Source organism: Zonotrichia leucophrys, chromosome Z (genome assembly GCF_028769735.1).
Source record: "Zonotrichia leucophrys gambelii isolate GWCS_2022_RI chromosome Z, RI_Zleu_2.0, whole genome shotgun sequence".
NCBI lineage: Eukaryota > Metazoa > Chordata > Aves > Passeriformes > Passerellidae > Zonotrichia > Zonotrichia leucophrys.
This window is the reverse complement of record NC_088200.1, coordinates 23,166,942-23,193,293: the sequence shown is the minus strand read 5'-3', so window position 1 is coordinate 23,193,293 and position 26,352 is coordinate 23,166,942. Positions and strand designations below refer to the sequence as shown.

General features: G+C 37.4%; 1 protein-coding gene across 1 annotated transcript in view; it reads left to right on the top strand.

The window, feature by feature from the left end:
- Positions 1 to 26,352, top strand: part of TMC1 (transmembrane channel like 1) — a 54,440-nt gene that overhangs the window by 14,533 nt on the left and 13,555 nt on the right. Inside the window, exons 5-11 of the mRNA XM_064736188.1 lie at positions 10,467 to 10,557; positions 11,301 to 11,382; positions 14,284 to 14,390; positions 17,258 to 17,356; positions 20,942 to 21,084; positions 23,707 to 23,851; positions 25,557 to 25,751. Coding sequence (XP_064592258.1) covers positions 10,467 to 10,557; positions 11,301 to 11,382; positions 14,284 to 14,390; positions 17,258 to 17,356; positions 20,942 to 21,084; positions 23,707 to 23,851; positions 25,557 to 25,751 — 862 coding nt within the window. The remainder of the gene's footprint in view (positions 1 to 10,466; positions 10,558 to 11,300; positions 11,383 to 14,283; positions 14,391 to 17,257; positions 17,357 to 20,941; positions 21,085 to 23,706; positions 23,852 to 25,556; positions 25,752 to 26,352) is intronic.

Genomic DNA, 26,352 nt, shown 5'->3' with positions numbered 1-26,352 from the left:
TTATTTTCTGATCCCAGGATATACTTACCAAAATACAATTATAGAGTGTATTTTCTAGACCTCCTGCTTTTGTAATCGTTTATTTGGAGCCTAAGTTCAACTGAGTTGCAAGATAAGACCTGGAGTTTTTATGCTACTTGAAGTAAAATTTTTATCTTATAAATGGGCACTCTATTATGATTACAGTTACAACAGTATCAGCATATTTTAAGGAATCTATGTAGCAAGTAATTTAAGATTCATAACAGAATCATTAGTCTAATAGATTGGCATTATTGGCTTTGTTCTTGTATGTAAGAAAAATGGACACATGCTGGCTGTAAAAGTGCCTTAAACTTTTAAATCAATTATGTGACTTTTGAATAAGCTTGTGTTAGCATTTCTGACTCTTGAAACTCTTGGTGAAACCTTGTTAGTAGTAAGTATTTCCTCCTGTCATCTGCTTCTTTCTCTGCAAAGGATTTAGAATATTGTGTGATTTGTGGTGAAAAAACCAAACTATCTCCTTACAGGTAGAAGAGCAAATTGCCCTATTTCTGGAAATCTTCCAGCTTTCACAATTGAGAAATGCTTCATTGGAGGTTTCTTCTCAGCCTTATGATTAATGTTATGTAATTATATAAGCCAACCCCCACTTCCATGTTTGTTCCATATTAGCATCTTTATTTTCAAAAGTGGAAGAAAGGTGCTATCCAGTAATACTCCTATACATGACAAAACAAGACCAAAAAATACTTTTTTATATTATTTTGAATGGTTAATATTAACATCAGTTGGGACTTTTAATTTTAAATATTGTTTTTTTTAAAGAAGTGTTGTCAAAACAAACAATTTTGGGAGAAAGATTTAGTTTCCAATGAAGTTCATGGTTATAAGAGAACAAGGCATTTTTTACAGTTAAAAATGTTGTTTAAGCATTTTCAAAGGAAAAATTTTTCATGGCTTAAACTGTATATGGTGGGAAAGATGATTTATGATTAACTCTAGTGATTACTTTGGAAAATGTTAAATGTTTTCCTTCATTCCTTGGAAAATTGCATGAATGAACAATCATTTTAGAGCGCAGATGTAGAACTAGTTACTCTGCAGAGGATGCCTTCTGTTAAAAAATGGTTGAGCGCTCATTGCAGAAATGGCATTCTTAATAGAACTACATTGGCAATTTAGATCAACTCTAACTTCTAATTTTACATCCCTGTGTCTAAAAAGATGCATTTCAAACAGCCCATGATTATTCTCTGAAGAACCGTGACTTGATGAGGATACTGCTCTGATACAGTGTCCCTCTGCATTTTCAAGTTGAGCTGTATTGATACTGTCAGACTCTAAGCTCACCTTGACACATCGTGGTCAGATCTTTACTTGTCTGGAGATGTGAAAAAAGAGAGCAAAAACACATGCAGAGGATGTGAAAAAAGAGAGCAAAAACACATGTTACAACAGCATCTCCACTCTCCTAGGCCCTAAGCAATAGACTTGTGGGCTGGGGACACACTGATCTGTGCTGCTGAGTATAGAGTGTGCCTAGAGTCCAGACATTTTGTCATTTCTAAGACAAATATTCACCTTCAGAAGAGTTTTCTTGTTCTAGTATTTTCCTTCTACTGGTTTACATGGTTTGTGAGTATTGTTGCTCTAACTTTTCTATGGCAGGCGAGAACTTGTGACATTTCTTCTTGACATTGCCTACTCAGGTCAGCATAAAGTTACCTGAAGAACCACCAGGTGAAAATGATCATTAATTATTACTTGCGAGACTGAAATTTAGAGAGGAGTAAACTAACTGATTGACTGATTGACAGAGACCCTTGGGAGTCAGTCCTGAATGGCAAAGGAGTCCAGGAAGGATGGATATGCTTTTAAAACGAAATTGTTAAATATTCAGGAATAGGCTGTCCCCATATGCAGGAAGACAAGTCATTAGGGAAAAGGCCAGCCTGGTTAATATTAGGCCTGGTTAATAAAAAAAGAGAGCCTATTTTTTCTGGAAGGAGGGACAGATAACTTGGGAGGTCTACCAGGATGCCACAAGTTCATGTAGGGAGAACAGCCAAAGCCTTACTAGGATCTGATTGGCCTCTACTTTTAAAGACAATAAAATTTTTCTATAAAGACTTGAAGCAAATGGAAGGTCAAAGAGTGTCTCCATTGCTTGTTGAATGTGAAGGGTAGTGTACTGACAGGGAGTGAGAGGAAGGCAGAGGTACTTAATGCCTTTGTCTCAGTCATTAGTATCAAAACCAGTTTTCCTTATGACAGCCAGCTCCTTGAGCAGGAAGTTGGTGATGGGGAAATGAGTGACACTGCAACAATCCAGGAGGAGATGGTTAGTGTCCTGCTATGCCAATTAGATGTGCACAAGTCTATGTCTTCTGGTGGGATCCACTCCACAGGAATAAGAGAACTGGTGACAGAACCAAAATACATTCAATCACCTGCCAGCAGTCCTGGTTAACTGAAGAAGTTTCAGCTGACTAGAAATTAGCACATGTAACACTAGTCTACAAGAAGGATCAGAAGGATGATCTAGGGAACTACAGGCCTGTCAGCCTAACCTCAGTTCCTGGCAATTTATGGAAAACATTTTCCTGAGTGCTGTTATGCACTCAGGACAACCAGGAGCTCAAGCCCAGATGGCATGGATTGATGAAAAGGTGGGTTGTGGTTGGCCAAACTGATCACTTTCTATGACAAAGTGACCCTCTTACTATATGAAGGATGTAATCTATCTAGACTTCAATAAAGCATTTGACAGAATCTCCCAAAGCACCCTTCCAGAAAAACTGGCTTGGATGCGTGCACTAGGGTAAAAACTAGCCGTTTTTCTGTGCCCTGAGAGTGGTGGTGAGTGGAGCTAAATCCAACTGATGGCCAGTCACTAGTGGTGCTCCCCACAGCTGTGTTTTGGGGTCACTTTTGTCTAACATTTTTATTGATGATCTGGGCATGGGAATTGGCTGTACCCTCATTAAATTTGCAGATGATATCAAGTTGGGTGGGGGTGTTGGTCTGCTTGAGGGCAGGAAGACTGCAGAGGGACAGGCTCAGTCAGTGGGCTGAGGACAACTGCAGGAAGTTCAACAAGGCCAAGTGCTGTGTCTTGCGCTGGGGTTGCAGCAGCCCCTGTGCAGGGCTACAGTCTTGGGGTGAGGCAGCTGGAGAGCTGATCTTCGAGAAGGAACCTGGGGGCTGCTGTTTGAACATGAGCCAGAGTGTGCCCAGTTGCCAAGGAGGCCGGTGCCACCTGGCCTGTGCCCAGAACAGTGCAGCCGGCAGCACGAGGGCAGGGATCGAGCCCCGGCACCGGGCACCGGGGAGGCCTCACCTCAAGGCTGTGCTCAGTTCTGGGCCCCTCACTTCAAAAGCGACACTGAGGGGCTGGGGCCTGTCCAGCCAAGGGCAGCGAGGCTCCTGAAAGGACTGGAGAACATCTCTCATAAGGGACAGCTGAGGGAGCTGGGGTTGTTTAGTCTCAAGAAGAGGAGGCTCAGGGGGGACCTCATTGCTTTTTGCAGCTCCCCGTAAGGGGCTGAGGTGAGTCGGGGCCTGAATCTGCTACAGTGCCTGCAATGAGAGGACAAGAGGAAATGGCCTCAGGCTGAGACAAGGAAGAGCCAGATTAGATACTAGAAAAAGCTTTTTTGCTGTTAGGGTGGTCATGCTTTGGAATAGGATGTGCCAGGGAGGTGGTGGAGTCACCATCCCTGGAAATGTTCAAGAGGCATCTGGATCTGGTGTTTGGTGATGCGGTTTAGTGGTTTTGGGGTTACAGTGATAGTGCTGGGTTGATGGTTGCACTTAAAGTCCCTTAAAGGTCTCTCCCAACCTTGACCATTCTATGATTCTGTGGTTTTTTGATTAGAAGAAGGCACTGAAAAAAACCCCAAACAAACTAATGGGCCAGAGCTTCAGCTGTTGCAAGCTGGAAAACCCTTCAGGGAAAGCTGTCACAGTTTAAGTCTGGATTTTGAGAACCTCATGCTTGTTTGTACATTTTTCTGATGGAGTTTTCACCAATATGAAGAAAAGGGAAGTGTTTAAATACTTGCTTGCCTCTGGTATAGTCATCTCACTTCTCTTATTAGTGCTCATGGTGCTTTAGATAGACAAAATTCTGTGCTACAAAAATACAAATTCCATTAGTAACTGAACACTTTGTATCCAACAGCAATGCTTATTATGGTAACATATAATTAGAGAACTGAGCGCTTGAACACAGAGCTGTGCCAACTTGTTCTCTAAAGTTACACCACAAGACAGTTAGTACACTATCAAAACAAGTGAAATAAAAAGTTACATTAAAAAAACAGTAAAACATCAAGTTTAGGCTTTTTGAAGGGCTTCCAATTAAGCACATGTCATAAAGAAAGATGGGAGAACTATTTTTTTCCCCTAGAAAAATCAGTGCAGTGCAGAATCTGTTCTTTGCTCAGAATAATAGAACAGTTTGAGTTGGAGGGGCCCTTAAAACTAAACTTATTCCAACCCACCTGCCATTGAAGGGATACCTTTCCCTAGACCAGGTTGCTCCAAGCCCCATCCAGCCTGGTCACAAATACTTCCAGGAACAGGGCATCCATAACTTCTCTAGACAACCTGTGACAACACTTTACCATCTTCACAGTAAAGAATTTCTTCCTAATAGCTAATGCAAACTTATTCTAACTCAGTTGGAAGACTTTCCCGCATGACCCATCACTACAGCCTCTCATAAGAAGTCCCTCCCCTTTTTTGCAAGTCCTCTTCAGGTAATAGAGGGCTGTAATTTGGTCACCTTGAAACATTTTGTTTTTCAGGCTCTGCAAACCCGGTTCTCTCAGACTTTCCTCATAGGAGGCCCGTTCCATCCTTCTAACCAAGTTACTCTAAGAGCAACCTGGTGGTTCTCCTTTGGACTAGCTCCAACAGGTTGATGTGCTTTCCTTTTCCACTGATGTGGTCACTGCATCATAGCAGATCACATGCTAGGGACAGAATAAATTATGGTGATTTTTCAGTATTTTTCTAGCATAATTCAATTTATTACAGGACTTAGACTGCCTATCAAGATAAATGAATTGGAAATAAGAAATTCTATAAGCCTACAAACCCAAAGACGTATGAGATGCATGTGTGAGATGGTGGAAATTTCTCATCTTTTGTTGGATTCTTTGTAATCCCATCAATCAGTATTTAATCTCTCTTACTGTGGATATATTGACAGTCCTGGAGGCAAGACTGGCTGTCTTGGAGGCCAGCTGGGTATTAAATAACAATATAATTTGCCCACTATTTTTGCTGAGCTGCTTTTCAAGTGATCTGTGCCCAGCATTTGTTTTGAAGTCTGTTTTCAGCCAACCTTCTAAGACTTACAAAAGTCCTGGACGATCAACATTTCTTTTTATTGCACTTTTACTTCTTAGAGTCTGAAACTTTCCCGAACTGTTACTGAAAAATGTGATTAATCCACTCAAATTGTATTCATTAGCAACAAGCTCAAAGAGCTGTAATGCATCCCCTCTGCAGCACAGAAGTGCCAGAGGTACTGTACACCTAGCACTTTGGGAGCTGTAACTCCACACCTTGTATTAATAATTAACTCAGGCTTCTCTGGGACAATAATGCCTGGCCCCCTGAAACATTTATTAGTTCTTGCATCTGTAATTCAATTAATAAGCTTTCTCTAAAGCTTCTTTAAATTCACAGTTAGCTAGTGGGGGACACTTTGGCCTATCTTGTGATACAGATAGTTTACCTCTAACACATGACACCAGTGATTACAAAGCTTGGTTTTGTTGGTCTGCGTTGTTTTTGACACATCCTCATGTTTGTTAAATCACAATACTTCCAAGTAAGCATGAATATGTCTACATGTACTTTTGGTTTTTGTTGTGGTTTCTAAAGTATTTCTAAGACTTGCCTATTCTTCGTGTTATTTATAGCACAAAAGAAATGGAGGAAAGGACAAAATTTGACAGAAATCCACAGGGTTGTACAAATAGAGGTATTAGACATCAAGGTAGAAACCTTAGTTAAGTAATCTGTTGAGCTATATTTAACAAGAACATGTATCACAGACATGGAAAGGATATGGCAAGCCTGGTTCCTGACTGAATGGTGCCAAGTTGATGCTGAACTTTTAAGGTCAGGAGGTTTAAGTAACTTACAAACAGAAGTCAGGAGTAAGTACTCAGTGTAGTAATTAGTTTCTACTAATCTTCTGCAGAACTGGTGGGGGGAGAAAAGCTGAGGAGAGAATGAATGCATATTCTGTTTGATGGCTGCAGCATCACAAGCAATATGAAAATGTTATTTAGAATGTTATTGGTAAAACTACGAAAATGTAAGATATGCCTGTAAGACATCAAAGGTAACTTCATTTCTTTTATTCCAACAGAGAAAAAAATACTTCCACTATTCTTTTACAAAGTAATTTCTATTTTTTTAAAGTATTTTTTCAATTTCATAGCAATAATACAAAACAATTTAGATTGGTAAAGAGCCTTATGACCATCAAGTCCAGCCATTAACACAGACAGCACTGTCAAGTCCATCTCTAGTCCAAGTCCCTCACCATGACATTTACACATTTTTTCAAAACCTCCAGGGATGGTGATTCAACCACTTCCCTGGGCAGCCTGTTCCAATGCTTGACAACTTTTGGTGAAGAAACTTATATATATCCAATCTAAACATCCTCTGAAACCATTTGAGATTGTTTCTTGTCCTGTTTCTTGTATCTGGAAGAAAAGACTGATTCCCGCTTCACCACAACCTCCTTTGAGGAGGGAAACTGGCTGAGGGTGCCCTTGACCCCCTCCTCTGGGCCATCAATAGAGCAGGTCTGTCCTCAGTACTGAGCCCTGGGGAACATTGCTGCAACTGGATGTCAGATGGATTTAACTCTTTTCACTCTCTTTTGGCCATATAGCATGTGTGACTCTTTTATTAATTATGTGGTGATTATTAATTATGTGATGTTTTTGGCCATTACTTCACAAGAGTTGGAAACATTTTTGCTGCCATTTTTAATGCATGTTTGAAATATTGTCACGATCTGTGTGCATTAATGATCAATGCATTAATGTCACGATCTTCTTGTCACGATCTGTGTGCATTAATGATCAATGCATTAATGCCAGCAATATTTTTAATAAAAAAAAAATTAAAGTGCGTTGTTATTAGACCAGAGTAAATGAAAATGAAAATGATACTGCAAGTCCACCATTTGGACTTAACAATTATACAATAAACTTTTTAGTATGGGAAAGCAATTCACTAGGAAAGTGAAAGTGAAAGTTGCTTCATGCTTCCATGATGAAACATGAAAATATCTTCATAAATATTGTGCACATGTGAATCCAACAGTTTTCTTGGTCCAGTCTTTCTTGTGCAACTCAGTTCACTGCACTTGAAACCACTGAGTAAGAAATGGTTGTTTGTGATGCAACCATGATCCAATGCAGAGAAACCAAAACAAAATCAAAGAAAATATGTTACAAAACTTTTAGGAATGATGGGGTGCAAGAAGAGACGAAATTTCAGCCACTGGCAAAGCAGAATCCAGGAAAGCATTCAAGAGCATCACAGCATAAGATCTATAGTCCAGATCACCACCTCCAAAAAGCAATTTCTTGGTTTGTCCTGAAGAAAAAGATAAAATACTGATAACACTTGAAAGATTGTTTGACAGGAGTCCAGGAGGCAGATGAGGATAAGAAAAACTAGTTCTAGTAGAAAATCTTACAGTATTAATTTAAAACAATTCAAAAAGGTGTTTAAGATAATTTTTTTTTTTTAGGAATTTGATAGCGGAAAATTCCTTCCTGTTTTGGCTTAGCTTTATTTTACACCAGAACAAGTTTGTGGAGAGCTTGATGTATAGCTATAGAGGTAAAAAGTACTCATATATGCCATCAAGGATTTTTAAATGTATTTATTGCTGTTTTCACATTATGTTCTTAAATTTCTAACTTATTGCTTCACTCTGAAAAAAACCCCAACTTAAAATTTGAAAATTTCATATTCTGCAACATAACATAATTAGTGACTGAAAACACAAGTTTTCTATGCTGTAGGTTTTGATTTCAGAAAATTTTCATGAAAAAAACCTGAATTATGCAGTGATAGAAGTGATAGTAGAATATAGTATGCTGACCAGAGAGATTGGTAGGTATGCAGTTTACTGAGTCTTCCTGAATTATGGCACTGTTCCAGCCCTGTCTACTGAATTTAGGAGGAAGCTGCCATCTGCTGTCAGGATGCCCTTATATCTGTTGACAGAGTATTAAGATTTCGGATCCTGAGGCTTGGGTTTAAAGGCAACCCTTGGACACAGGTTTCCTGAAGCAGAATTAATCTGTTTTCTGCTACTCACTTGGAAGGGCTGAAATGTAATTGATTATTCTGAGAATCAAAATGAAAAAATGATATATGAGCAGTATGTCGTAAAGGACTCAGAGTGGCTTGGAAAATAAGGAATCCTCAGTCAGTGTCAGTACTAGGTAAATACAGAAAGATCAGATTTAACAATCCAGAATACAAATGTGATCTAGAAGAACAGGATTGGAAATAAAGGATCGACACCCTCAAAAGTATACTGACTTGATCGTCAAGAAACATGTTTGATGTGATCAATAGGTGGGCTCTGTGGCTGTGGGGGTGGCTGTGTATTTTTATCTTTTCCAATCTGAATCTTTGCTTTACTTTTGCTATAGAGAGAAAAAAAAAGGTGATTAGATTAGCATTCATAATTTCAAATGATGGAAAATGCATGCAGTAGTCCTGAGAAGGCCAAGTGAACTTATACTGGCCCTGATGTTTCACCAACAGGGTTTGGGTGAAAGCACTTGGAAGGGGAGAGTTCTCAGAGGACTCTCAAATAAGGAAAGCTCTCAATAACTGAAAATTAAATTCAATAACTCAATTTTGCACTTATGTGTGCTTATTCTTGGTACTGCAAGTTAAAGCAACTGTTGCAGTGGATGTCTAAGTTGTGAAAAGCTTTGATAGATCTTCAGACTGAAGATTACTCTAAGCATTTGCAGTTTCTAAAATACACAGCTACTTTTAGAGATGTTGAGATTTTTAACCATTAAATTAGAAAAGTTATGTCATGGCTAATGGCCTTCATCTCACATAATTTTATTTCTCTTGTATTTCAACTACACTGCTATACTGTCATTAGCGCTGCCAGATTTTGCTGTTTAAAACTATGTTTTTCCTTCCTTGTATAAAATATATGAGCAGAAAATATAAGCATGATAATTAATTTCACTTGGTAAGCTTATTGGTAGCAGTTCTGGAAAGAAAGAAAAGTGCATCAATATCAATATGCATTGCAATTAGTATTTTCCCAATTGTCTACCTTCTCCTAGATGCTTTGTACAATACAATATAATAATAATAAACATAATATAGAGTGCTTTGAAGTTATACAGTGTGACAACAAAACAGTTTACAGCATTGTGCGTACACTGAGACTTAAGAATCCTTAGTCTGTTTTCCAGTGGTTTAGGACATTTAGCCTTTAGAGCATATTTTCTCAGGAGAAACATAGTGGAAAGTCACACATGGAAATTGGATTAAATAGAGGAAACATTAGAATGCACTGGAACTCATCTCTTTATTGTTTTAATCCATGGACTTTATGCATTTTAAAAAGAGTTTAAAATTCTTCCTTTCATCTTTATATTATTTACATTATATCTCTATAGGCAAAATTTTAGCCCTATGGGGACCAGTGAAGCTCTGTTTGAAAGCAATTATTCTGGGAATGGTATAGCTAGAGAAAATACATACAGAAATTCAGAAGGGCTAAATTAAATGTAGTACTGAGAAGGGTGGGCAAAGGGAACCAAAACTCTAGTGTACACATCTCTCTCTCCCTGGGAATGCATCCTAAGCTGAGAAAACAGAGGGGAGAGGGTCAAAGAGCATGACTAAGACACAAAAGAGATAAAATGTTGGTAATTAAAATGGTTATTGACTTTTATTCACTATCAAAGAGGAGAACAAGGAAGAAACTAGAAGAGCAGGAAAAGGCAAAGGATTTCAGAAAGCAAGAAAGGTGATCACAGCCAAGGATCCACAGTGTCTCATGAAGATGCTTCTTTCTTCTTTTGAAACAGCTGTCAGAATAACAGGAATAACTGTTTCTACATCACATAAATGGGCAGTAGCTGAGCTGCAAAAGCCAGTTTACTGACTTACTGTGATAAACCATATTTGGTAACCTTGACTGGACATAGGCAAATCTGAGAGCTCCAAATATGTTTGTATCAGATCAGGTGAATGAAATTGCTTGTATTTTTGCATTACATATACATTACATATAGAGTCTTCTGCAAAATACAAAATGCTGAACTTCAAATTTTACTAAGTTAACAAGATTTTATGAGGAGTAAAAAGATAACATTAATATGATAGAGACAATACAAAATTTACTATAAAATAATCTATATCTCTCTTTTGCCTTCATTTTCCAGGGAAGCACAGCTTTTTGTTGAGAAGTTTGAAGGTGCACTTGGAAAAGGAAAAGGAAAAAAATTCTATGCATACAAAGTGATGATGATGAAGGTACACTGATTGTTTCCCTAACTTCCTGTAAAGCTGATGGGAAGCCTTCTGGAGATTATTGCCATGGGTACTCATCTTCCACAGTAGTGTTCCTTGTCTCCCTATGGATTTTTAGCTTTTATTTTCACTGCTCTTGCATGAAAATATTTCTAACAAAAGCTTGTGGTTTGATTTTTGAAACTTGTCATCAAAACAAAAATCAGCTGTTTTACATAAGTTTGCAAGGGTTCAATATCTTGTGACAGCTAATGTGTCTTGGTGTGGATTGGGTATTTGTGTGGACTGAATCCAAAGTTCAGTTTTTCCCTTGAGACAGCCCTCTGTAAAAGAGAAAGAGAAAGGGAAAGAGAAAGAGAAAGAGAAAGAGAAAGAGAAAGAAAAAATGAGAAAAAATGAAAAGAAAAAGAAAAAGAAAAAGAAAAAGAAAAAGAAAAAGAAAAAGAAAAAGAAAAAGAAAAAGAAAAAGAAAAAGAAAAAGAAAAAGAAAAAATTGGCATGAAAGGAAGTGATTAGGTAATAATTCTTCTTGTGGTAGAAATAGGAGCTTCACACAAATCCAGTAGAAGCCATTAAAATAAACAAAAGGAGATGGCTCTTCACAAACAATTACTTTGTGGATTCTGCCAATGGATTTTGTGGATGATTAAGGGCTTACATTAACTCAAGAAGAACCAAGCATCTGGACACTGAGATGATGCTGAGGTTTCTGTTTTTTTTTTTTTTTTTCCTGTGACTCTTTCCAGAAATGGATGAAATTTCAAAGAGACTTTGAAAATTTTAAGACAGCCTGCATACCCTGGGAAATGAAAATTAAGGAGATTGAAAGTAAGTAAGTAAGAATAGGATCTAGCATGATATTTCTGATGTCTGCCAAATGATAATTTTTTTTAGTATATGCATCTGTAGTCAATGTATAGTTTAAAATCAATGAGTATTTATTTTTTTACTAATATTTATTAAGCTTGATAGTATAACTAGTTGAAAATTCTCTTCAGAGTGTATCACTTTACAGATTAAAATTGTCACTATATAGGTAGCAGTTAAAGAGCCAGTGTTGAAATTAATCATAGAAAAGTTTAATTGGGATTTAGCCATTCACTTTATTCACCTTCACTTAATTTTGTCTGTATTTATTTTTTACAAATTATACTATATAGGCTATACTGCAAATATTTCAATTATTTCTGCCGCTATTTTTTATTATCTTGAACTTCATGTAAGTTGTCTTTCTCTTATTGTAAGACACATAACAAAACACAGAGAGTGCAATACTGGTCTTGGAGGCCTCATATATGAATGAGGCAGTGTGGTTGGTACTATGGGTGTATTTGAGAGTAGGGGTCTGTCACAATTCAGTTTTGTGTTGAAGTTCCAGTGATGAATGGTAGGCTCCCTTCCTCAAGATGCAAGTCCCTTCTAGAACAAGGAGACTGGTTTCAGAACCAAGGGCATCAAGCTGTGCTGTATCCTTATGCAGACAACAGGTGAATCTGATGCTGCAGCTTTGATGTTTAAAGGAGAAGTTGACTAATGTATGAAATATTTATATTTAAAAAATACAAATGTTTCTTTTCTTTACAGAACAGATATTCAGAATTATCTGTGCAAAAGGACTTTATGGGAATCACACTGACCTGTGTTGGGACAGGGTGTTGGGACAGGGCAACTCCTATTCCACTGATGAAATTTATAAAATGCACACCAATCTTCATGCCAATGCCTTGTGCGGTGAGACTGTGGGCGCAGAAAATGATGGCTAAAGACTACTTAGAACTATTTCATTCATACACAGAACATCTTGCACCTTAGAGTGGATTAAAAATGCTGGTGAAACTTGGGCTGGTTTTGTTCACAGCTAGTGCAGTCCATTTGTGATATTTTCTGTGTTCCCTGTTGCAGGCCCCTGTTGGGACCTGCCCACTCTGAAAATGCAGCTGAGGGCAGTCATGGCTAAATTGTCCTCATCCATAGTTAAGCTTTTTACTTACCAGAGGTGTCTTTTCTTGCCTGATTGGTGAAAAAGAATAAAGCACATGAGTGGTCTGTGCATTGGCTCGCAGTAACTATACTGATGCAGGTACTCCAACACATTACCTCACTGTAAATGTTCCAAATGCATGAATAGCACAGGTTTCATCAGAGTAACTGATACAAGTACTATAACTCAGTGCATGAAAAGAAGGTATTCCCAATACAACAGAGATATTAGGATTTGAGTGCAAGAAATAATAGGGCATGGAGAGGTCTACAAAAGTAACCTGAAATCAGAAATTTTCATAATTTCCTGCACTGTATTTTTTGAGTCAATAGTATCCCCCAAGGGCTATAGTTTGGTTATAATTGGGTCATCTGCATCTCACAACCAGATAGGCTAACTCAAAGTCTCTTGATTTATACCTCTCCCCAGACTTCCCAATATGTTGGTCACTGCTGAGATTGGCCACTTCACACAAAATTACAAAATGATGGTTTAATTCTGAACCGTGAATAAAGCAGATTCAAAATACTGAAATCCTTGACAGAATAGCTTGTTCCTTCCTTTGCAGAGCTGTGATAAATGTCTCTTAGTTAGCCTCTTTTTATATTTTGGGTTTATACCTATTTAAGTGTATGAAAATTTCTACCAACTGAGCTCTTATAGTAATATATGCATATATGAATATATGCATCCCAAATAACACAAGATATATTAACTTCATATTACAGGCTGAAAGAATGTGTTACATGTCTGCAAAAGACTTTGGAAATAATGATATAAATAAGTGTCTCTGAACAGAGAGGTTTACTTTTCATTTGCTATCAGTGTGCTCCATGCTGCCAAACTAGACCGTATGAAAAACCTATTGAAAGATCAATTTTTCCTGTGAAAATGAATAGTAATGGAACTGAAACCTAGTACTTTTCTAACTGACAGCTCTCCTGTAGTCAGCATAACTGTGTTAAAGCAAAGTGGGGTTGAATCTGAGCTTTTATTTTTGTTTGGCCTGACTTGCAGAGCATGGGTAAAACAGGCTTTTGGTTCTCACTGCTTCCCCTCCAGCCTGTAATCTGTGCACAAGTCTGGGTCAGGGGTGTCTCAGGTCAAATACTTCACCTAGAGATGGGACTGCCTGCACACCTGGCTACAGATGGAGGACATAAACAGAAGATAAGAGAAGGAAAGGGTAGTAACACTTGCAGATAATGTTTTTAATCTCTAGTGAAAAAATTCTGGTCAGCACTCTTATAACAGCACTGACAAGCATTTTATCATCTTGGAAAGACTTTCCTTGCTGGCTAATTCTGCACTGCTTCCCATTAAAACTGGGCTGGTTCTGGTTGAGCATGTCAAGAATGCTTAAAATCCACATCAGACAGGAAAAAAATAAAAACTGAAAGATACTTCTAGAGATTGCTTAATAATAGCAAGCATCACAGCTTTTATATGACCCTAGGAAGTCTATTTAACTATAGTTTTATATTTTTGTTCTTGTTTTTTCAGCCATCTCAGGACATCAAGTATGCAATATGCAAAAATTTATTAGAAGTATGGTAATACAGAAAAAATTAAAATAAATTAAATTTAGAATTAATTAGAATTTTAAATTAATTTAAATTTGAATCCATCAAATGTGTAAAAGCCTCTCTTGATTTTACTTTTTTTTAATAAGTTTTGTGCATCCTTAGATAAAAAAACTTCAAAAGACCAGCTTATCTGCCTTTTAATCTCATCTCATGTTTTCACAGGTCACTTTGGCTCATCAGTAGCATCTTATTTCATATTCTTGCGTTGGATGTATGGAATAAATATGATTCTCTTTGGATTGACCTGTGGTCTTGTAATGGTGCCTGAGGTGGGAGTCTTTTAAATTATCTTTGAGGATTGCCATAAGGGTTTCTATCTTTGCAGTGAGATTTTATAGGGCTGAAGCTTTTAAAATGTTTTTAGTCTCTTTATGCTCCATTTGCAAGAATTAGACTTTACTAAGCCTGTAAAAAAGGGCTTCCTTTGTGGGCAGTTGTCTCTACAGAGAGATGTCTTGAATTAAACAGGATGGGAAAATGTAAAAATATATTTAGTGTTGTCTTCTGAAATGGTTTTTGAAGTCTGGGATGACATAGATATGGGGGTTCTTTGTTGTCTGGGGAAGTGGATTTGTTTGTTTGTTTGTTTTTTGTTTGGTTGTTTGGTTTTGATGGTTCTGTGCATAACAAAGTAGAGGAACTGAGACTAAGAAAACTCCAGGGGGACTATTTTGTCTAAATGTGAATTGCAATAGAAAGATGCATCCTCATGAGGCTCAGAGGATCCTTCCAGATGTAACACTCACATGTTGGTAAGGCATAACAGGGTTATAAAGTCATGAGAGACGTCTCATACTTCACACTGTGCAACATCTCTTTTAAGAGTGGTACTTAGAGCAGATATTGGAATCAGACATAAATTGCTTCTATGAAATGTAATACTTCCTATTCTTTGTAATACTTCCAAAGAAATTCAAGGATGGTTTCTTTGAGCCATCATTTTGCCCTTCTAAAAGCAGGGCTTTTATGGAAGTAAAATTATTGTGCCATCTCCCAGATTTTAATATCCCATATTCCTCTTATCTTTCTCATTTTGTAGAAGGCAGATAAGAAAGAGATAGGAATTTCCAACAACTTCCCAGCCCAGTATTTCAGTAGCATAATCCCTCCAGGTAGATCTCTACCAATCTATAGGGTTTGATGGGATTCATGATCTGATGTCATTGCAAAAACGTCTCTCAATGAGTGGTTTTGGGAGTTAGGAGATGTCCTAGCTGACTGGATGCTGGCAAGTGTTCCAATTTTCAAGAAGGGCAAGAAGGAGAACCCTGAAAATACAGGCCTGTCAGTTTCACTTCAGTGCCTGGTAAAGTTATGGGGAAGTTTTTTTCTGTGAGGTATTGAAAAACACCTGAAGAACAATGTGACTGTTCAATGCCAACATAGCTTCATAAAAGGAAAGTCCTGTTCTTCAAAATGATGATCCTTTTATGAAAAAGGAACTTAACCAGTTGATCAAGGGAAGCCAGTGGATGCACTCTTTTTGGACTTCAGAAAAGCTTTCAATAGTGTCTTTCCCTCCAGGATAAAGTGTGCAGCACACAGCTGGATAAACACATCATGGAGTGGGTGAGCAACTGGCTCAGGGGTTTGGCACAAAGGGTGATAGTGAATGGGGTGACATCAGACAGGTGACCTGTCACCTGTGGGGTTCCACAGGGCTGCATTCTTGGCCCTCTGATCTTCAACATCTCCTTAATGAACTCAGGAGTAGAAGGGATACTAAGCAAGTTCACAGATGATCCAAAACTGAGAAGACCTGTTGACTCCCTTGAAGGCAGAGAAGCCCTGCAGGGAGATCTCAGCAAATTACTGAAATGAGAAATCACCAACCATGTGAAGTCCAACAAGTGAAAGTGCCAGATTCTGCACTAGGATGGGGCAACCCTGCATGCATGGTCAGAGTGGGGAATGAGATGCTGGAAAGCAGCACCATGGAAAGGGACCTGGGCATCCTGGTCAGTGACAAGTTGGACATGAGCCAGCAGTGCCCTGGCAGCCAGGAGGGCCAAGTGTGTCCTGGGGGGCATCAGGCCCAGCATTGCCAGCCAGGCAAGGGAGGGGATTGTCCTGCTCTGCTCTGCTCTGGGGCAGCCTCACCTCGAGTGCTGGGGGCAGTTTTGGGTGCAATAATATAAAACAGACATTGAGCTGTTGGAGAGTATCCAAAGGATCATGAAGGGCATCCAGGGAAAGCTGTATGAGAAGCAGCTGAAGTCACTTGGTGAGCTCAGCCTGAAGAAGAAAAGATTAAGGAGAGACTTCATTGCAATCTACGACTTCCTCATGAGGGGAAGAGGAGGGGCAGCACTGCTCTGTGGTGACAGTGACAGGGCCCTTGGGAATGGCATGAAGTTGTGTCAGGTGAGGTTTAGGTTACATATCAGAAAAAGATTCTTCATCCAGAGGATGGCTGGGCACTGGAACAGGCTCCCCATAGAAATGGTCACAGCTCCAAGTGTCACAGGATTCAATAAGGTTTTGGGAAATACTTTCAGGCACATGATGTGACTCTTTGAGATGATCTTTTGCAGGGCCAGGAGTTGGACTTGATAATCTTTGTGGGTCCACTTCAACTCAGCATATACTTGCATTGTCATTTTGTGATATTCCTTAGAAGTCAAAACAGAATAAACGTCCAATAGTTTTCAGGGTGAGCCTGGAAAGGACTTCATGAGGAGATATACTGTGCCTGAACAAGCATCTTGGCAAAAGGAAGGAAAATTTCAGAATCCAAAAATTATTCCCTAACATCTTCCCATACTTTTCATTTGAAATATCCCAATAAAATCCATAATGCAAGAAAAATTAAAATTTTGGTCTTTGTAAGATAAACACCACTCATTAGACAAATATGGATGCAGTTCTCTCTTGCCTTTGAATGTAAGAGGCACTGTTAGCAATCCATTGATACTAGAGGAACCCTTAATTTAGAACACATCCCTGAATGCATATGCTAAGCACAGTTGCAATCAGTAATGTGAGGAGCACTGAAAGGAATTGTAGAAGTAGGTTTTTCTCATTAGGGAGTTTAGGAACATAAAACCAGTCTTTCAAAGAAATGAAAGTTTACTGTCCATTTCCTTTGCTGTTATTTTTCTTTAAAATATAAATGACTGTCATTTTTTGGTTTCAGGCTTTGATGGGTAAGCCATATGGCTCTTTGCCTAGAAAAACTGTCCCAAGAGCTGAAGAAGCAACTGCTATGAATTTTGCTACCCTCTGGGATTTTAGTGTAAGTGCATGATCTTCAAATATTGCATAGCCACATGACTTTTATTCACACTTACTTCATTCTTTAATGCTCAGTTATTTAATATGAAGTATTTCAGGAGATAATTCACAAGAAAATTATTTTTCATATTTTTTTCACAAGCTCTCTGTATTGAGGTTTCTTTCAGACAAAACACATTATGAATCTTGATATTCACAAGCATGTCTCAGTATATGTAGCAATCCAAAGACCCGTGGGGAAATATCTCAAAGCTGGTTTGTCATTCTGGGGTAATGGGTTTCCATTTCTGAAGTGTGAATTTTGTCTTCTGCTTTTATATAATTAAGATTCTGAATTTTAAAATGCAATATGAATTAGGAAAAAAAGAAAAGCAAATACATTAAAAATAATAGTGAACTCCACATATTTTATCCCTTTGATTGCATACAATGCCAATGATGGATTCTTCTTGGATAAAAAAGGCATTGGAAGATCTTTCTAAAAACATATGTATATAACATTTTGTTGTGACTGCTTCTTAAAACTTCATTTAATCTTGTGCATTAGAGGTTGTGTATTTGAGTGACAGTAAAAATAAATCTAAACATGTGGCTAGTGAGTTAGATAATGATACTGAAATTATAAAATGAGAAAGAAAAATATCACGGAAATATTGGACAAAAAAGGAATTACAGCAACTTGAAGATTTTGCCGAGAGAATAGGCTAGAAGAGCTTTATACACAATATCAGAACAAAGCTTGTAAAATAGATGTGTTCCAGAGAAGATGGATGAAGGCATGGTGGAAAGACAGGAAAAGTTTTTAATAATTGTCAGAAATAAACTGACAGGTGTGAAGAAGAAAATACAAAAAGTAACAATGTAGCAGTTAACAAAAGGAACACATGCAAACATAATAAACATGGAATTAGGCAATGAAAGAGATGGATCCCCTGAAAGATTGAGGGGAAAAAAAATTCTTGAGGCATGTCAGATTGTCAAATACTCCCTGAAGACAATGACATCTGTGTCTTGTCACCCCTGTACTTTAAACATCACAGGAAATAGTACCTTTCGTCTGCTAGCAACACTTGTATGATACCAGGTAATCTAGAAATAAATGACCACACATCACTGATCAATATTTTCTCCTAAACAAAACTCCAACAAAATCCAAGAACTCCAAGCCCTACATAAGGGTATTAAAAAATGCAGCAGGAAACACTGTCCCCACTAGAAAAGCCAACATAATGGAACCCAAGATGAGCACAGATGCTGCAGTAGTCAATTCCAGGCCTAAGGGAGGTAAAGGTTTGGTTAGCACCTGGACACAAATTCCTACTGTGGCAAACAGTGAGAAAGGAAGCAAGTGTTTATCCACATGCCATCCCAAGTTATGCGAAACTCGTGGACACTTGGAACTTGGACTGTATAAAGGGGATACCACAGAAGAATGTCTTGGGACTCCTCCACTGAGAACACCAGGGTGAAAAAGGACTGGCACGGTGCCACATGACTCCATGTGGTGATAGTGATATCTTTACCTTTCTACTCAATCTCTCCGTCTCTCCATTCCTCTTTCTCTCTCTCTGTCGCTTACACCCTCTCACTCCCATTTCTTTCTCTCTCCATGTGTCTCTCTCCCCCTCACACTTACCATTACCTAAAATCTGTGCTGTCGAATTCAGAGTATGGTCTCTTATGGTCACCTTATTTTGGGCAGAGACATCTGTTTATAAACGGACATACCACTCTGTAAGACAAGAAAAGATGCGCTCAACATGCCCATTCTGCTTTCTCTTGTGCTCGATTCACATTACTGACATGGCAAAGGGAAGCACATTTGGATTGTGATATATTCTACTTGGAATGAAATTTGCACATATAGTTTTCAAATCATAATACAGTCATAAAATATTAGAGACTCAAGTTTTATTGCAGTAACACATTCCACCAGTAGTCTTTTATGTTAGGCTCAAGAAAGGAGTAAAAGACATCTTCCATGCACACTTCTACAGAATTGAAGTTATTTCTAATCTTACGTTGAAGTGCTGTGGAATCAACAAACTGAATGATACACAGTGCAGGAATTACCCCTGACTTGCAGAACATAGAGATTAAAAAGGCATTTTAATGATTTTGGGGATCCAGAAGGTTTTCCAGAGTGCATTAGGCTGTATTGAAACCTGGGCTAAAATGGAATTATAGGATGCTATAGGTGACCAAAAATATGCAATATACATACTATTGAATTTGAATGTGTCCTGAGTGGTGTAGATGGTTTACTAATACTTAGCAAGAAATGTGCTCCATTAGAATACTTGCCTTATTAGAGATGAGCATATTTTTATCCCTCATGCATAAGCACATCTCTCAAATCTAGTCAGAGATGAAGAAAAATGAGATATGTGGATCAAGATATTTTGAATAATATTTATGTGTGCCATATATTAATATTTAATTTTCATCTTAGAATTGTGAATTAGGTTTTTCAAATAAGCCTGAGACTCATTTTCAAATAAGGTTGAGACTCATTTCATGTATAGGAAAAGCTTCAATAAATCAAGTGATTGTTTTGAAAAAATAAAAGAGAAAGATGTTACTAATTTTAAGGAAAGTAGGCAACTGAAAAACAAGGGTAGCAAATGTTTTTTTAATTCACCAACCCTTCCTATTACTGTATTACTGTCAAAATTATGCATGGTTTATCCCCCAACTTTGCGGTGAAATACTACATATTGCACTTGGAATTCTTACACTCAGCTGGAGGTTTGCCACTGTTGTGCATGCACTGAGCTGTCTTGGTAAAAGCTCTGCTTTTGGCCTTCTTCTAAGAGATCAGTTCTTGCACTAACCTGAGAATTACCAGGAAGATTTAACTATTTGATCCATGCAGACATCAGCAATTTCTTACAGTCAATAATGAACTGTTGAAATTTAGAAAAATCATCTGTCTGACCCGTAGAAGAGAGGGAAATTCATATTATGATATTTAGAAAAGAAGAGAGACTTTGATTTGCACAGAAAGACAGAGAACTAATATTGCATTTTTTACAGCCCTAGAATTGAGTTTAAGTGTGCAAAATAATTACACACTGAATAATCTCCTATAAAATTCCCCTACCTGTTGGTTATCATATATACTGAATGATCACCCAATGAACAGCAGACAACTGTTATTAGACAAAGAAGATATATGAGATTTTCATATCAAATTCAGGCAAATAAATTTTAGAAAGGTGAAAATTACATTTAAAAGATGGGATTTTATCTGCAAGTAATCTGAAAAACAACTTTTGTAAGACAGTGTGTTTCTTTCTTCACAAGAAGTATGTTGATGATGAAGTTTTGACTCATTCAATTGTAGAGGGATTGTTAATGACCAGTTCTAAAGGATTTTGAAGTTGCTACGAAATATCCTATGTCTTTTTAAAATAAAGGTACTCTGTTCCTATCCTATGAGCTTTATTATAGTGATATTTGCAACTAATTTGAATTCACTGAAATGAATGTTTTAGTATATTGCTATTGACACACTTACTGATTATATGCATTATATATAAAAGTATAACAAAGTAACATTATAATTTCTTTTCTGACTTTTCAGGGCTTTGCACAGTATTCTGTACTCTTCTATGGTTATTACAATAACCAGAGGACAATTGGGTGGCTCAAGTTCAGGATGCCTCTTTCATATTTCCTTGTTGGAGTTGGGTCTATTGGCTATAGCTTTATGATTGTCACTCGAACGTAAGTTCTCCTTGGCTCTGGAAAAAAGTACATTCAAAAAGGCAGGTAATTCCACTGTTGACCCTGGAGACTGTCTTTTTAAAAAATGCAGTAATTCTAAGTACAGGACAATGCTAGACCAAGTGCAAGGTCAAAGTTATGTAAGACATGTTCAAACTCTATTCTTTTATCTATTCTGCACCAGAAGTTCTGTTACAGTGTTATGCAAGTGTGAATAAATCTCTGCTGAAATAACAAATCAGTTTTCTCCTGAGCTTCAAAATTAAAAATGAATGTGTAAAGTGAGGAAGAGATCTGTCAGTCCATCTTTTTATAATACTTGACATCCAGTAGATTTTCAGCTAAAATCCAGGAAATTCCATAATTCTACCTTCAGTGGGACTTTATGTGAGTTAAAATCTTTTATGAAGGAAGAACACAAGGAAGAAGCATATGGCAAATAATTCTGCATGTATCTCACACTTCATAGTAAGTGCTGCCAGTTAATATAATCTTTAATACCCTTGGTTCAAGCAAGATGACCACCTAACACAGTACTACAAGTCTAGCAGTGATTTTATAAAAAGCCTGTTGTGAAAAAATAAGAAGCTGCAGTTCAAGACTCAAAGACACTTTTAAACATAGAGAAAAATGCAGTTAGTGTATTTCCATTGTTTTGTTCTGAAGCCAGTATTTTTCACTTGCATGAGCACTAGATTAATTCATGTTCTACTTTCAAATTGGCTTCCTGCATAAGACAACAATCATTTGAGAAAAAAAAATGTCTTCAGTCACATATAGGTATTTTTGGAGAGGAAACAAACTAGTACAATAAAATAGCAATTGATTTAGTTCAAAAATTGGTTTTTAAATATTTTTAATAAAACAACTACCAAGATTAGAAAAGTCTTAGTCTCAGACAATTTTATTTCAATGACTCTCACTTCAGACAAAAAAATATTCCTGATAGCAGGAAAATCCCCTAGATCAAAACAAAGGAATATCCTTAAGAAAAAAAATACATTGTATGTGCTAATTTTCCATCTGGCCATATGGCACTAATAATGACCAATATTTAGTTAGTCATATGAGAGTTCTTGTCATCTTCTGCTCTTTTCTGTTTCTCCAGAAATAAGCATAGTGAGGACAGAAACTAAAAGCCATGTAGCAGGAGGTGGTATCATTTCTCTGCTGTTGACTGAGAACAGAGAAAGGTTTATGTGAAAGAGATAGTGAGGACTATAAGCACTATTATTTTATTTAGGGCAAATATTTAGATGTAGGGCTCCACTCTTCAACTCTTGTAGTGTATAACATAAAACGGAAACATTTATGATTGCAAAGAAATTATATTCTTACCACAATGTTCAAAATTTCATTAGAAACTCTTGAGAAGGAAATGCCGTAGCCTATAAATCAGAAGCAGGGCAGATTTTATCAAGAACCTTTTGTGATATCTGACTCTCATGGGTAAGACCAACCTTGGTACTGATTCTTGGCATCTCAGAAAGATTTTCTGTATTTACTTACTATTCTCAATCTAGATTTCAGAGCATGTATTTTACTGAACTTTAAAAAGTTCAGTAGTACATAGTAGCACATAGCAGTATTATTATACATAGTAGTATTAATATTAATAATAAAGAATTAACTATTAATTAAATAATTATTATTAACAAATTAATAAATAATAAATAATAAAATACATATTATTATTATTAATAATAATGATAATAATAATAATGCACTATATGTACAATGTAGTACATAGAAAGCATTATTATTAATAGCATAGCTGTGGTGGATTATTAGGATTTAATATTTATAATTATAATTTATAAAAGTATTACATTTTCCTGACCACAAATACTGACGACTAAGTTATGTGTATCTTATCAGCACAGTCTTTCCTTGTGTTTAATGACTTCTAGAATTCGGTGACAAAGTATGCAAAGAAATTCTATGGTTTTTACATTAATGAAACTCCTTTAAAACAGAGAGCTTTGAAGACAAGATTAAGTTTAATCTTGAGAAATACTTCTCTGAAGAAATAATCTGATGTTTCTGGACACTGTAATAAATATTCTAATAAATGCATAGGAGATGATAGGGAAGATCATTGCTTGAGTGCTATTTTATATGTTAAAACCACTTTTTCCTCTGTCTTGTTATTTTAGAATATTTCTTATATTCTTTGTTATATGTTTTTCTTTATTCATGCATTGATTTTATTTTTTTAGAATATTTTGCTTAGTGCATTTTTCTTCTTTTTCCATTTGCGAACTCTCTGATAAAGTCTATTGCAATTCAGGATGCTCTGCACCTTTCTATTCAAGAGATGTTCTCAATATTGTTTTTTTATTAAGCTTCTTATCCAGCAGAGTTTCTCTGAAAGGTTAATGAAATACATTCTTTCTTTCTCATCAAAATGGTCGTGGTGAGCTCATAAAGTGTCTAAACATGAAAATCTCCATATTGCTCACTTGTTTAAAAAAAAAAGATTTAGTAAAGCATAACTGACAGTAAGAATGACATAGAGTTTTTCCAGGAAAAAAGTTAGAAATTAGGAATCATTTAAAAGTCATGTCCACAAAGCAGAACTAGTGCTAACAAGGTCTTCCTGTGTCTTTGTGTTTTCTGTAGAATGGCAAAGAATGCAAATGATGATGGTGGTGGGGATGATACTAGTTTTAATTTCAGCTGGAAAATGTTCACAAGCTGGGACTACCTGATTGGCAATCCTGAGACAGCGGATAATAAGTTTGCCTCCATCACAACAAGCTTTAAGGTAAAACAGAGTTTACTAAGGAGAGGCAATACAATTTGGCTTTCACACTGGTGTGAATCAGGTTTGTCTGAAAAACTTTTTTCAAAATGTTGCTCCCCTTTTGGGAACCTCACATTGTCAACTTCTCTTGTTACAGAGAAGAGATATAAGACAAATAATAGAATAATCTGTATAGGGCTATTTATCAGAAGAACTGACTTCAGAATTTTGAGTTTCTACTGGCTTTTAGGTAAAAAAAAGTCTTAGTTTTAAATTAATTATAAAATATAGTCCAATATGCAATGCAATATTCTTAGGCCTCTTTCCAGGTGTATAGGGTATATTGATTTCAAGAGTAGTTGTGTAAGGAATCTGGGGCAAGATGTAAGATGCAGGGCTGTGAAAACAGTGGAGGGGATATATTCTATACATTGAATGCTATTGAATGTGTTTGTACTATGGGGTGGCTGGGGCACACCAGTGTAGCATGCAAAAGAAGATTTAATTTTCAATCTAATGTACAGGGAACAACAGGTGTAGTGTTGTGAGACAATGAAGAAGGTGCCAGGCTCGCACTGACAATTATGACACTGCAGCACTGGCTGCTCTGCTCAGCTGCACTCTTCCTGTCCACAGTAGTGCCACAGCCAGTGCATCCCCTTCACCCTGCCTGCCCCCTCAGCTGCAGGCGTAGCAGAGAACTGCCCTCAAGTGTAAGCCATAGAGAGAAGATTCCAAAAAAACAATTACAGGAGAAATACTCATTGAAAGTGCCAAATCTTGAGCTTGCCTGCCTGCCAAATTAGAGCAGATGCTGAAAGCTATTTGGGAAAGAATACGAATCTGTCGAGAAAAAGGCTTAATTTTGAGAAATAAACTCATGAAGATTTACTGTAATTGTTGCAAACAAGCAAGGAACCTCAGAGAGAAAGGATGAAATCTTGGCTTGGGTGAGGTCATGGGAGTTTTCTTTGAAAGCTGTTGCAGTTTCCTGTCATTTATGTGACAAACACATGCTGTAAAAGGAGCATGGCCATGAAAGGCAATTATTACAGTGCCAATCAGCTTCCCCTCTGAGCAACAGATCTCTAAACGAAGTCAGAAGCTGTAACAAAACTTCCTTTCATGAGGACACTCCAGACCAAAAGCTCTTTCACCTGGCAAGATTAAAAACTGGAGATTATAGTTGCCTTAGAGTCTTAACATTTATCACTTATGATCAAGGGTAAATGTGGGGCAAACATTTTGTTTTGCAGTCTGAAGCTCTGCACTGTCCAATTTTTTGGGGGATTCCCACATCTTTTCATTCTTTCTGAGTTGCTGACTTTCAGAGTAAAACATTTTCCTCTTTTCTCACAAATGTGCATTTCAAAAACATGTCATTTCCTTTTCTGACAGACATTTATCCTGCTGTATCACTCAACCTTATTTCACCTTGCAAGCTGAAAGAATGTGCTAGGTTTTTTGACACCATGTAAAAGTACAAGTGTAACAAGACTCATTGTGGGTACACTCAGCAGGAGCAAAGGAAACCCAGGCAAAACTCCAGAATCTTCCAGGACCTGAATAGGATTTTATGAGACAATACACATTCATCTCAAAACATGAAGCCCAGATGTCCATTTGCATATTTGTAATTTATTTAACTGACTTCTAACAATTGAAGCCGTGTGGGGCCTTGACCAATAAAGTATTGATGATATTCTTTTCTTTCTAACAAGTGCAGGAAGCAATTGTGGAGGAGCAGGAGAGCCGAAAAGAAGAAAATATTCATTTGACTCGATTCTTAAGGGTTCTTGCCAACTTCTTAGCCCTATGCACACTTGCTGGAAGTGGCTACCTCATCTTTTTTGTTGTCAGAAGATCCCAGCAATTTGCCTTGGAAGGTCTGGAGAACTACGGGTGGTGGGAAAGAAATGAAGTTCGTGCTATTTCTATAATAGATGTGGTTTGAAATTGTGTTCTTCTGCTTTGCATGTTGCCTTTTTCCCCCCAGTAGTTTAAATACTCTCTGTGGGTGGGAAATGTCTAACATAAGAATTGCTTAAGTCTCTCTGCTTCCATAAAATTTCTACTTCACTTCTTTCAAATATCCCTCAGTATTTAGCTTTAGCTCATTTGAGGCCTTTATATTTCCTCCTCGGTGCTCTTAGGCTTGTCTTCCAGACACTTTATGGATTCATGAGGTCTCTTCAAGGAACCTACTCTCTTCTTGCTTTTCTCCTGAGACTGGCCCAAATGGACTGATTGATCTGTGGGCACAGAGAAAGTTATTTGGAACTTCATGGATACAACTCCGCAGTGTAGCAACAGGTTGAAGCTAATACCTCCCAGTTCCACTTGCCCTGTCCTAGTGTCCCATGCAATGTTTTTCTGTGCCTAATGCTTTCCTCAAAAGCAGATGCACCCTGCCTGATAGGGGTATATAGTGTAGATGGTGATTTTATTTGCTACAGCAACGTGCTGTTTGAAAGCCTGGGAAGGTTTTACTTTGTTAGCAAAAAAATACTACTGTGTGTGTT